The 12,568-nt window shown below is 51.9% G+C and overlaps 1 protein-coding gene across 13 annotated transcripts in view; it reads right to left on the bottom strand.

Annotated features, from left to right (window-relative positions):
* Positions 1–12,568, bottom strand: part of DAB2IP (DAB2 interacting protein) — a 209,010-nt gene that overhangs the window by 11,252 nt on the left and 185,190 nt on the right. For all 13 annotated transcript variants that reach the window (XM_061476493.1, XM_061476491.1, XM_061476490.1 and 10 more), the window contains 5 exons: positions 9,007–9,151; positions 6,640–6,784; positions 2,524–2,760; positions 823–1,024; positions 438–616 (listed from right to left, as the gene is read on the bottom strand). In XM_061476493.1, the coding sequence (XP_061332477.1) occupies positions 438–616; positions 823–1,024; positions 2,524–2,760; positions 6,640–6,784; positions 9,007–9,151 (908 nt within the window). The remainder of the gene's footprint in view (positions 1–437; positions 617–822; positions 1,025–2,523; positions 2,761–6,639; positions 6,785–9,006; positions 9,152–12,568) is intronic.

The following is a 12,568-nucleotide window of genomic DNA, read 5'->3' as shown; positions in this document are numbered from 1 at the left end:
CACATGCCTTACAAAGACAGGTAAGGCAAATCCTATAGATCTTGCATACCCAGTGACCCAATGAGCTTAATGGCAACGCTGACCGCTCTGAGGTTAGTGCAGACAAGCCCTTAGGTCCTCAAAGGATGAACATTTTGCTTCTGCAGCCACATGCCAAGAGCTGAGAACAGAGATACCAAGTTCTTGTTTCCCAGACCACATCCCAGCTTTGGCTCTCAAGCAACCCAGCATGGAGCCGTGTCCTTGCACTCCTGCCCACTGCTCTGTCCGGATTCAGAGCTGAACTACAGCCAGTTCTGCGATAAAAAAGCCTAGTGAATGGATCAGCCACCTCCACATACCCCCTGCCTCGCCTGTCCCCGCAGGCGCTCAGGTTTTGGCAGTGGATGAACATTCAGCACTTCCCTGGTCTGTGGCCAGGCCCTTCAAGCTCTTACCCAGATAAGTCATTCTCTATCACCATTTTCTGGAGCCCCGCAGAGATGCTGTTGCCAGCACTGGGTGTGGATGCGGTGTGATCGGCCGTGACCGAGAGCTGCACGCAGGCCGGGTTACTGAGCGCAGAGTTGACATCCCTCAGGATCCGAGGCAGAGGCCCAAGCTTCGTTGCAGTGCTCTGGGTAAAAAGAGAGCAGAATTACTACCAACATCCTGTGGTTTTGCTAGAGAGCCGTGGTCTTTGATTCACTCTCTTCAGTGCATCACATTTATTACACAACATTCATTTTCTCCATCATTTACCCCCACCGCTGAGGCTATGGGATGTCCCAGCACATGTGGCTATAGAAGCCAAGGGCTGCCCCTGTGATTCCCCATGGTTACCTGCTCCAGTTGAGAAATGACTTCCCAGAGTAGCGAGTGCAAAGTGGACAGTTCCCGGCCAAGGTCAATGTAGCCTTCAAAGCCAGCGGTGTTTGAGATGGTTTCGGGGTTGGAAATCTCCAGGAGAAACCTCTGCATGTTAGTCCATTCGTGTTCCAGGAACTGGTTCATAAAGGACATGTACTCCTCTTTGCTGCCAAACCTATCAAGACAGCAACAGGGATTTCAGCTAAATCCTGTAAACAGAGGTACAGCCAACAAAATGGGTAGGTACATACGCAGGTGAGGATGCCAGAACCTTCCTTGCCCACCTGAATCCTTCAAAGCCTTCGGGATGCCTGGGTTGCTAAGCGGGCACCTGGTACACCTCACTGATCATGGAACCAAAATTAACTCCAGCCTAACCCAGATATGTCCTCATCAGCATGGGATCTCCACAACAGAAATAAAGGTGAAAGCTAGAGAAACAAAACTGTTGTTGATAATGGTGTGGATCTTACTGCTGGGTCAGGGCACAGCCTCCAGAAATAGGACCTGTCACTGGAAATAAATCATAAAACCAAGCACCGTCAACTGACTGAAGTCCATGATGGTGGCAGGAATCCTGCACTCTCCCTGCTCTTCCACAAGCACTGGAGCTAACCCCAGCCACTGCTGCCCCAGCACAATGGCTCTGGGATCAGCCTGGAGAGCTATACCTGCAGCTGGGCCAGCCTGTGTGTCCCCTCTGGCTTCCTGCAACCTCCTCTGCCTCTGAGCACTTCCCAGACCCCTCTCCGGGTTAGATGTCTTATTTAGAGCACAACAGGGAGGGTCTCGTGGTTCAACTGTCCCAGCAGTGGCACAGCTCAGCTCCATCACTTTGACTGACTAATGTCAGCTTAGTTAAAAGAGTCTTTCCTGAAAAGTGCTGAGAATCTGAAAACCCCTTAGTTAGGGATTGGTCAGGAACACAGAGAATTGCTGTCATCAAGTGTAACACACTTGTACATCTTCCATCTGCGTCTGCATGCCTGCACGCTCCTGACGGCGAGCTTGTGTACTGAGCTGGATTCCAAATCTAAGAAGCTTTAGACGGAAACTGTCCATTCATGTTTCGGAAAGCTCATCATTTTGTTATCAGAGCTCAGGGTAAGTAGCTCAGAGCTGCAGCCAGTGGAAAGATTCTCAGAAATCTCTCGCTTTGTTTCCACCAAACCAATGGGTTTAGTTAGAAACGGATAGGATTTAGTTGGAAACAGATAGTGTTTCCTTCTCCTTTCATACCCTCCCAGTTCAGACAACTGCATTTGAATAGCAGGGAGGGTCCTAGAGCTTACAGGAGGGAAAGACCAGCTCCTGAGCAATAAGCTGCTGTTTGGGTTCTGGTCCTGCTGGTGCCCCCGAGAGGCCAACCATGCCATGCCAGGACAACGTGCCTGGCTGTGCCGGGGTGTTCCTGCTGCCAGCCCGCTGGCTCCTCTGTGTGCTCAAAACAGCTCCTTTTCCTGCTCATAAAACACGGCCTGTTTTGGAAACTTCAGTGATCTCCCTGACCCTGCAGTGAGGGAACGGGTCCCAGAGAGACGTGGGGGAAACAGCCAACAGGAAACAACCAGACCCCTTCCATGGAGGCAAAGAGCAGGCAGCGCGGGGCTGGCGCCGGGCTCTGCCTGCACAGCCGGCGCCTCCTGCCTGCTCCCACCCCGGCTCCCGGCTTACTTGGCAAAGTTGGCGAGGTTCTGGGTGACCTTGGCAATGAGGGTCAAAGTGCGTGCAGTGCGGTCGTCCGGGTACTCCTGCAGGAGGCTGAAGAGGGACGGGGACATGATGGCCGGGCACAGGAACCGCAGGAACAGGGAGGCACTGATCAGTCGCTCGCTGATGTCCGGGCGGCCGCGGTTGCTGCATTCTTGTCTCCATGAGGCAAAAACTTCCTTGAGCTCCCTTGGGAAGACACTGGAACGAGAGGAGGACATGGCAAGTTCAAGGCCAGGGTGCTCAAACTGCCACACAGCAGTACGTACATATGGTGTGTATCAGCTGTGGGGTACGACACCCAGACCTATATGGCGGTAGAGCCCTCTCACCCTGCTGATGCACAGCAGCACCACCACTTGCATCAGTCACAGCCCTGTCCTTGTTTTTTGCAGAGTGTCCCTCAGGACACTCAAGCCACCCAGGACAAAGCAAAACTGCTCCATAATGTTGTAGGAGAAGCAGCTTCCATCAGACTAATGAACACTGTCTGGTTGTGCTGGGTGCTAAAACCCCGGACAACTGGGGAGATGGAGATATGAGACAACCTGTGCAAAGCTGCTCTTCCCAAGCCAGTTGGTTGTGTCTCAGGGTGCTCTGAACTAGGGGAAGCTCAGCCCCCAAGGGGGATTGTGTCTCCTGAAGAAGCACAGCATCAGGGACCCCCCCTCAGCAGGAACATCCGTGGTACTGGGGTCACCAGTGTGGCTGTGCAGGTTGTAATACTCCTGTTGAAGCACATGGATCAAATCCTACTGTGAACACTACAAACACGGAGCCTCACTGGAGTTCCTCCAGCCTTGTAGCTGCACGGACTCAGCCTGGCTTTCCTGGATACCAGAATTCCCTTGGCTCCAGCAGTCGGTAGCTGCAGCAGCCCTTATCGTTGGACAACTTGCTGCCTGTTTCTGTCCAGCCCTCCCCAGCTCCCTGCTCCCACCTTATCCTGTTCCCAGCATGTGTTATTTATTCAGCTGGATACTCCCACTGCCGGAAGCAGGCTGGCAGCGGGTCCCACCACGCTGCCCTTGGTCCCCTGGGTCCCTGGGACACAGCTCCCCACCCGCTGGAGGCTGCCCTGGCCAGCAACCACCTCCTCTGCTTCAGAACCAGAGCTGGATGATCCAAAACCAGACTGAAGCGGGGTCAGACTCCATTTTAGACCATAAATCTCCTTAACAAACAGCCATTTCGGAGGATGGTTTCCCAGTTTTGGTGCAGGGACTAGCTGGGAAAAGCAAAACAATATGAGCTTGGTTCTCAGTGGCCTGCCTGGACTGACTGCAGAAGGGAAAATCTTGGGAGTTGCATGGCCAGAGACACCATCCACTGTCCAGCAACAGCAAGAGCCAGCTGGGAGGCTCCAAAACACAGCACTGCCAGGCCTCCAGGCCAGTACAAGGTCATTCCTCCTGCTGCCAGCACTCCCCATCCTCTGGCCTCTGCTTCCCAGGGCTATGGACACTCATTCCATCGAGCCCAACTGACTGCTCCTGGCCACACTGCAGAGACCTATGGGGTTTGTGGGTACCCTGCACCCAATAGCCGTGGCCTCTGGCTCTGCAGCCATCCTCTGAGCCAGCAGCATCCACACTCCGCAGGCAAAGCCCTCACCCCTCATTTCAACTGCAAACCTCCATTTCAGGTCTGGGGATGCTGCTGTTAATCCCACCCAGGGCATCCCACCACACACAGAAAGGCCCATGCAGCTGCGCTCCAGGTTTCCAGGTTTCAATCCGACCTGACATGGGTGGTGACACTCCATGGAAGCGCTTGGAAATGCTTCCATTGCGTTCAGCTTCTGCTCTGTGTTGGCTTCACGCTTTCACATCCGCGAGCTTTTACCCTGTGCTTTGTAAATAACATTAGCCCACTTCTCCGGCTGGGTAAATTCTCCTCTGTCTTTGATTTGATCCACACAATTGGACAAAGCCCTTCTACTTCATGGTATTTGCCCAGAAACAGGAGAATCCTTTAAGCAATTTCAGGCTTGACTGATCAGGACAGGTTGCACCGTCACTGCGGAGCAACCCCTCGCAATGCCCGCACCGGCTGCACGCAGCCCCTGAGCCCTGCTCACCGGCGAGGGAGACCACAAACCTTCAGCTGTGTCCCAGCGGATGGAGCTCAGTTCCCAGCTCCGTGGGACAAACGGGCCCGTAATTCATCACCCAACTTCCCAGTTGCTGCAATTTGCTTACACTGAAACTTCCCAGATGTCCAAATTATGTCATAATTATAACAATTTTCAGTTATTGTCAACCTCTTTCCTCCCTCTGGCTCTCTCTGCAGATAAGCATGCACTCTCTGGCACTCTATTTAAAGCAGGATCGTTAGCTCTCAGGATACCTTGGCCAATCCTGAACACTCATCAGCCCTATTAATCCCTAAGAACCACTGAACACAAAGGAGCGAGGGGGAACCACTCAGAGCAGCTGCTTCAGCCTTCCTTGGAAAGGCAGGAGTGGAGGAACAAACTTCCCGTGCATTCCTAACTCTCCTTAGGTCACTTTCCAAGCCTATTTTTAGAGTGACCTTTTAGTGCTGCTTTGGGTATTTTTAGGAAGACATTCATTCAAACAATTGTAATCCACTGGTGGCCAAAAGCAGTGAATCCCTCCTGGGAGAGCAGGTAAACACCATTCCTGAGCCAGTTACAAATCAGCCCAGGACAAGGTACAGGATACCTGTAAAGAAATCTGCCCTTTGTCTGAATGAGCCTCCTGCTGCTTGTTTTGTCCCTGAACAGGATCAGGAAAAGCAATTCCCTTCCTGGGCCTGCACTCACAATCCGGGGAGACTGCATATCAATGAGCTTTCAGACCTCAACAGAACAGCTGGGACAGGAGAGAAAATGAGAAATCCTTATTATCAAAGACTTCCTTCCTCCGATATTATCCTGAGTTGATGTTCTGCAACAACAGTGGTGTTACAAAACACGTTAACACAAACTAAGCCCAGACGCTGAAGCAGGAAGCCTGCAAACCCAGCAGTAAGGCAAAGTGATCATTCTCTCATATAGATCAGGTACGTCAGGAAGCAGCAGAAAGCAAAGCCTTTTATTTCTCCAAGTAAAGAGAGTCACAAACCCATGTTCCCCCTTTCAGGTCATCTTTTCAGGCAGCATCTCTAACAGACCCAGGGACTCCTGGCTGCTAGTCCCCAGGGCTGAGCACAGGTCACACCATGAGCCTGACAGCCTCCTCTACAACAGGATACAACTACCTTACTCCAGTCAATTTTGCATATTCAGGCCTGCCCCAACTGGTTGCAAGAACCTTTACCCTGAGAATAAACAACCAGGAAATGCCTCCAACTGCATACCAGGCCTTGGGCCAAGGAGGCAATGGGCTCCCCACCTCTGCCTCAGCAAGCACCCCGGGGCTGGGAGACAGAGGGGTTAACAGAGGAATGCAGGATGCTGAGCCAAAGAGCAAACCAAGAGGAACAGCAGCATCCTCCTGGGCTCCAGCACTCTGCAACAAGAGAACATCTGCCTAAACAAAAGCTCCCTGTGCTGGTGCAGCTTCTGTGCGGCAGAGAGGATCTCAGAACTTCATCTGAGACAGGCAGAGTGCATCAGTCTGATCCAGACTGAATCACTACATGGGTAGGAGACCCAGGCCATGCATTTCTGCCCTTTACTCCAGACTTTCACACACAGCTGGCATCAAGTCCCTCTCTGAACTGGCCACCTTTGGCATTTCAGATTCCTGACTCCACTGCCCTGTCCCCATGTCTGTGCACCAGTAACCCTTCAGCATCCACTGAAAACAAGCCTGATGGAGAATCAGTGAGGCTGTTGCACTCACAGAGCACATACTCCATACTTTGAGCAGGAGCTGCTGTCTCACCCCCTAGCCATCCTCACCCTTCCTCCTGATCCTTTATGTACCACAGGATGTGAGCAGGGCCTGCAGCTCTCCCTCCAAAGCTCTCTGACAAGCTGCCCATCAGCACAGCTAAGGGATGGGTACCAACAGCCTGAGGATGGGCTGCTGCCACCCTGTCCCTGCAGCTGCATCAGCTCTGTCCTAGCCAAGGGCATGCGGAGGAGAGTGATGCTCACAGGATACTGACCAGTAGGAGTTGATGATCTTGCAGAAGGCCAGCTCACAGCACATTTTCAGGTTGCTCTGATGTTCAGGAAGGTCTGAAGATGAACACTTACTGGGATCCACCTCGCAATTCTCATCTGATTCATACAGTGCCTTGATAAATTCCCCTGTAAAACAGACAGTTGGTGATGGGTTCTAGAGACACGAGAGATGCAGCCTGCAAGCAATTTTGTTCGCAAGCCCAAGCACCCCACCAGCTGCCTGAACAGAAGTGGGTACAAGAGCTGGTGGTGGCTCCCAGGGCAGGCTGTGCCCCACCAGCTCTCAGGATCCCTGACCAGACTCAGGCGCACCCTGCAGAAAGGCACCCATATTCCCAATGAGCACATTCCATCCCTCTCACCCAGCTGGCAGCTCTGCCTTGTGGCTATGGGCTATTGCATCAGAACTGAGCAGCCAAAACACCCGCTTCCTCAGCCTGCCCTGAGCCCCCATTACACCGGTTCCAGAGACGCTCCCTTGGGCAAATCCAGTAGGAAGTATGCTGGCAAGTTCTGTAATTATTTGTAGGATGGCTGCTACTGCAGCCTGTGCCCTGGCATGGAGAAGCCGCTGTGATTCACAGGAGAAATGGGTAATTAAAGGAAAGGAACCATTTACTGGGTTTATTTTGAGCTGAACATCACACAAAATTGAATTAAAACATTTCTCTGAGCTTCCCTGCACTCCTGTTTGTGTCTGGCTGCTCCTCACACCGTGGAGGATCACACCATGGGGCTACTTTGGAGCTCCTCACTCTTGTGCCACCTTTCACCCTGGGTGACAGATCCCTGCTGCCCAAGCTGATGATGTTCCCACTACTTGGACCAGTGTCCAGTTTGGGGGTGGCAGTCACCCATCCCAGCTAGCACACAGTGGTGGCTGGGGATGGGATAATGGGGATTAGAAGGCAATATCTAAGGGATCTGCAGAGCCAGGTGATGTTCTGGAGAAAGGCTTGCTTTGGTTTTCTTCTAATTCCAGCTGGTTTGCTCATCTCCTAATTCCGGTTGGTTTGCTCATCTTCTCATTCCTGACTGTCCTGGATTTTCCCATACTCCTGGTTTTGGCTCACTCTCGTCTGCATTCCTCCCCTATTGCCAAAACAGATTTTAATTACACACTGGAGAGCCTCTCCAATGTATTTTCAGCTCTGCCAGGGAGCTCTGGAGCCTCTCTGCTCGCCTGCAGGTGATGCCTGCTGTTATCATCCAGCCCTATTACTTGCTTGTGCTTCATGGTTTAAAGGAAAACACTATCTTTTATTGTGTTACCTGGTGACACACAGATGAATCACTTCACTGATAAAAGGCCTTACACAGAACCAGTGCCCTGACCAGCAAGCAGGAACCCAAGGCTCCACCTGCACTAGCTGGAGATGGCCTGGCAGCATTTGCATTGAGCCCTGAAAGGGGAATGTTTCAGCACTCTGTGCCTTCATTAATCCCCTCGATGCTTAGAACTCATATGAGGTAATCTACTTACAGACTTGCCTTCAACCAGAAAGCATTACAAGGCAGAAATAAATAGTATTCCTTTTCCTATCCTTGTGGGCTACGTGTTGGTTTGACTCCACGATCTCCCCTTCCCGATGCTGTCATTATTACTATTATCTTAATAAAGTATTTATGCTTCTTTGCTCCTTGCTAAAATTACACAAATCCACTGGTAGGAACCCAACATCCTGAGAAATTAACACTTCACTGGGAGCTCTGCTGAGATGTGGATCCGATCTAGCTGCCTTCGGCTGAGGCTCAGACATCATGCTTCAAAGGCAGCCTCTCCCCAGCCTCGTGCTGTGCTGGCCGCAAACAGCAACACAGCAATTCCTTCCTGACCTGCCCAGAAGCAGAAGCTCTAATTATTTTCATTTGCATCAAGAGAAATATTTTTGGAGCCATGAACATCGCCAGCACTTAAAACCCAGCCACGAGGAGGGCCGTTCCCAGCGTGATCCGCGACATGACTCCCTCATCACCGGCGCTTGGGAGATTGCATCTGACTCTCCAGCGCTGCAAGGAAGTGAGGGAGCATCTCTGGTCCCGGGGTGCCATCAGGGGAAAGGTTCAATCAGCTGCTGTGATGCTGACAGCGCCGAGACAGAAGCTGTGGAAGGCAGCATAATGCCTTCACATATCAATTTATCTCCTTTGAAAGTGGACTGAAGCACTAACTCAGTGGTGACCTTCACCGGGGAGCAGAGAGCTGCCTGTTGGGTCACGGCTGTGCCACTGGCTTGGACCCTGCTGCCAGTGAAACCCTCTGACAGGTATCAAGGCTCCACCACGGAGCACCCTGCAACCTAGAGGAGGACTTCTCTGGGTGAGCCTTGCCAATGCTCTGTACGTACCTAAGGCATCTTGCAAGTATTTCTGCCCCACCAGCTTCAGGTATTCTTCGATTGCTTTGGTGGCCAGTGTGTTCTCCCTGAAAATGAGATGCTCATTCTCACCACAGCGATCAACTTCAGACATCATCAGGTCAGTCAAGAAATCCTGGAAAGCAAAGCCCATGGTGGGTCACCACGCACTGACACACGCTTCGTTCAGCAGAGCACGCAGCCTCCCCTCCTCTCAGCTTTGTGAGACACAGGACAGAGCGGAGGAGCTGCGGGTGATCCTGGCTGTCCCATGCTGAGCTGCTCCCAGCCCCACTTCCCTCCTGTTCCAGCCTCTTAGAGGACAGGAAAAATAAGTCTCTGGAAAGTCACAATTTTTGCACCACAAAAAACTATTCAAAAATGACCCCCAAAATGATTCATTTCAGACCTGCACCACATTTGCCTCTGTATCAGTGCTGGCTTCCAGCTGGGTCTTTTATCTGCCTCACATTTTAGGATGGTCAAGGTTGGAAAGGACCTTAACATCATCTAGCTCCCATTTTGTGGGTGAAACATCATGTTTGCTGTTAGATGTGGCTGTATTTGATGTCTAAGTGACTGGCTGCAAACCAAGGGCATGCTCGGATGTCATGAGCTGTGCCCCACAGTTAATGGCTGAGAATCAATCCTATAATATGTATCAAGATACTCAAGTGTCCCATTTCCTTAGTGCTGATGGAAATAAACAGCATTGCTACAGCACAGATTTGGGGCCTGATGTGCACACAACCAAATCCCATGTGAGCTTCTCATCCCCTGGGCTGCAGAGCAATGGAAGGGGTGAGCAGGAGCAGGCCACATGCTGACAGCTGCCCCGTGCTTCAGGCCAGGCTGCTGAGTTACAAAACCTAAACCAAAACCAGCCCTTCTGCCCCAGCTCCACGTCTGCTTTAGCAGCAGCATTAACTGAGCAGAGAGCATCACACAGGTCCCCATGCGTTCTGCTGAGACTCCACTGCGTGGTGTGGCATTTAGTGTGCTGCAGCCAGTGTTAATGCAGGAGAAATGCCATGCAGATCTTAATGCTAATATATATTCAGCTTCTGTTCACTGCACTGCTAATGGGAAAAGCAGCTCTGGGCTCCTGCCCAGCTCCTCGCTGTGCTGGCTGCTGGAAAGGTCCATCCCCTCCTACCCTGTACCATTCACCTGGACGAAGGGGAACAGGCACCGTGTAAATCAGATGCCTTAAAGCGCTCACTGTTTCCCATGCAGAAGACAGAGAAACGTTGACACACACATTCAATTCCACAGCCAAAGGCCCCTTTTTCTAAACTGCCTTCCCCTAGAACAAAATCATCTGCTTGGTAATAACCTTTCACTAAGAAATTCTCCTTCATTTGTCACGACCGTACCAGAGGTAACCTGTTCCCGGCACGGGCACCAGGAGCAGCCCAGAGCTGTCATGCAGAGACCTAGGTCCTGTCCTTGCCATTCCCAAAACGCAGCTCCCAAGCACCATGCCGTGACCCAGCCTGATCCAACCCAGGTTCAGGAGAGGGGACACTGAGGTCCCATCCCTGCCAGTAGCTGGCTGGGAGAGAGAGAGGCACTCGGCTCCATTGCATCCTTCATATGGACATCTGCGCACTGAGAGCTTAATCAAGGTTCAAACAGCACCCAACGGCCCCAGCCTCTCCCACCTGCCCACAAGACTAGGACCAACACACTGTCCTGACCTTCCCAGAGAGCCTCAAAAAGAACCAGAGGAGCTTTGGTTAAAAAAAGAAGTCACTTCCATTATTTCTTTACCCTTCCTGAGATCCTGCTATGTCTGCAATGCTCCTGCAGCTGCAGAGGCAAAAAAATCCCTCCTGGAAGCAAAGCACGTGCCTTCCCCCACTATTTTCTCTCATTTAGCCCCTTTTATCAGCCAGGCTGGAATGAAACTTTAAACCCCTGCTCAATTCCCACTAGCTGCTATCTGGGTAACTCCATCACCTTTATCTTCCTGGGTCTCTCCCGGGGTCCGTTTCAATTCTAAGCCACAGCTCAGGCTGACACAAGGTGCTGATTCTTAATTAGCAGCCACTGACCTTGGCTTTGCTCGATTCTCTTTCCTGTCACTTTCCCAACATACTAATTATCTCAGGAATAACTGAGCTTTACAGTTTCTCTTAGCCAAGGGTTTGCTTTCCCCCCCATTGCTGGCCAAGGACTGGCAGCCACGGGATGCTGGTCCAAGCTGTGATGCACACCCCAGCTGGAGCCAGGGCTGCCAAGAGCTGGATACCCAAAAGACAAGGTTTAGCCACTGATAATGTCAATTTTAACGATTTTTGCTAATCTAGAATCCACCAGAAATTAAAATGAGGCAAAATTCCACTGTGGGACTCAGCACACAGCCAGGAAAGGTTGCTCTGAAACCTCTGCTGCGGTCATTATCCACTATGGAGCACCTGCAGCTTGACAGCTGAGGAACAACCTCTGCTCTCCAAAGTGGGAAGGAAAGTTGCTGAAATCCCAAAGAGCCCCATTATGGCACAACACCCAAAGCTGGGACTTAATGTGGTGGGATCTGGCTTTGTAACTGACAGGGGGATGGAGGGAAGAGCCAGGACATCCACCAGCATCCTGCAGGCAAGGCCTGCTCAGCATCCCCAGCAGGTCCAGCCTCCCCAGGCTGCAGGAGGCATCTCGCCAGGCTACAAACCAGCCCTGGGGTGCATCAGGGATCAGAATACCCACAGCCAATGTCCTTGAGAGAGCTCCTCTGCCTCTGGGCAGCCCAGCGGAGCTCTGTTCACTGCAGGAGCGGAGCCTCCTCCATGGGTCAGTTCCCATGACATCCTGCAGTTCCTGTCCCAGGGCCATTTCCAGATCCTGCCTTCCCTCTGCACAGAAAAGCCACATCAGCTCTGGATCACACGTCTGGTATCTCTGCCTGAAGTACGCCAGCAGCCAGCACTCGGAACACACAAATGGAATGCAAATCCTCGTTGAATCCCTCCGGGGGCCTCACTCACCCACATACAAGGCTCTGAATAAAATGCAATAACTAAAGCCAATAAAACTCCCTGTTTCTGAGCAGCAGAGATCAGCAAGGGGTTGTTTTCAGTTAGGGCCCCTGGCAATGGAAGAAAATAAGATGCTTTATTTCATTACATGGGAGTCAAGAGGGGAAGGAGAAGGTCTACAGTAAAAATTAAGGGCTGTGGCAGTGCTCTCCAGGCTTGTGCCCCTGGTGGTTTTCAGGGTATTTGCTTCAGACTGGACATGGCTGAACCTGTGCAACTTCAGTCACTGTCCATACGCTGACAGAGAATCAAAGAATGCTTTGGGCTGGAAGGGACCTTCAGGATCACCCAGTTCCAACCCTTCTGACTCTGCCAAGAGGAGCAGCTCCCAAATAAATCAATCCAGTGCACTGGGTCCCAGCACTTTTCAACCAACCAAGCATGAACCCCAGCAGCGTGAGCTGTTCTAAGGCAGCTCCTCCAGCCCTCCAGGAACACAAGCAGGAGCGGCAGCCTGGTCCCTGCAGGCAGCTGCTGGAAGCTGCTGCCCTGGGGGTGGCCTCAACTGGAAAAGG

This window comes from Pezoporus flaviventris, unplaced genomic scaffold (genome assembly GCF_033815535.1).
Source record: "Pezoporus flaviventris isolate CSIRO_AGI_PZ_B2104156 unplaced genomic scaffold, CSIRO_AGI_Pfla_v1 ptg000097l, whole genome shotgun sequence".
Lineage (NCBI taxonomy): Eukaryota > Metazoa > Chordata > Aves > Psittaciformes > Psittacidae > Pezoporus > Pezoporus flaviventris.
This window is presented reverse-complemented; position numbering and strand designations above follow the sequence as displayed.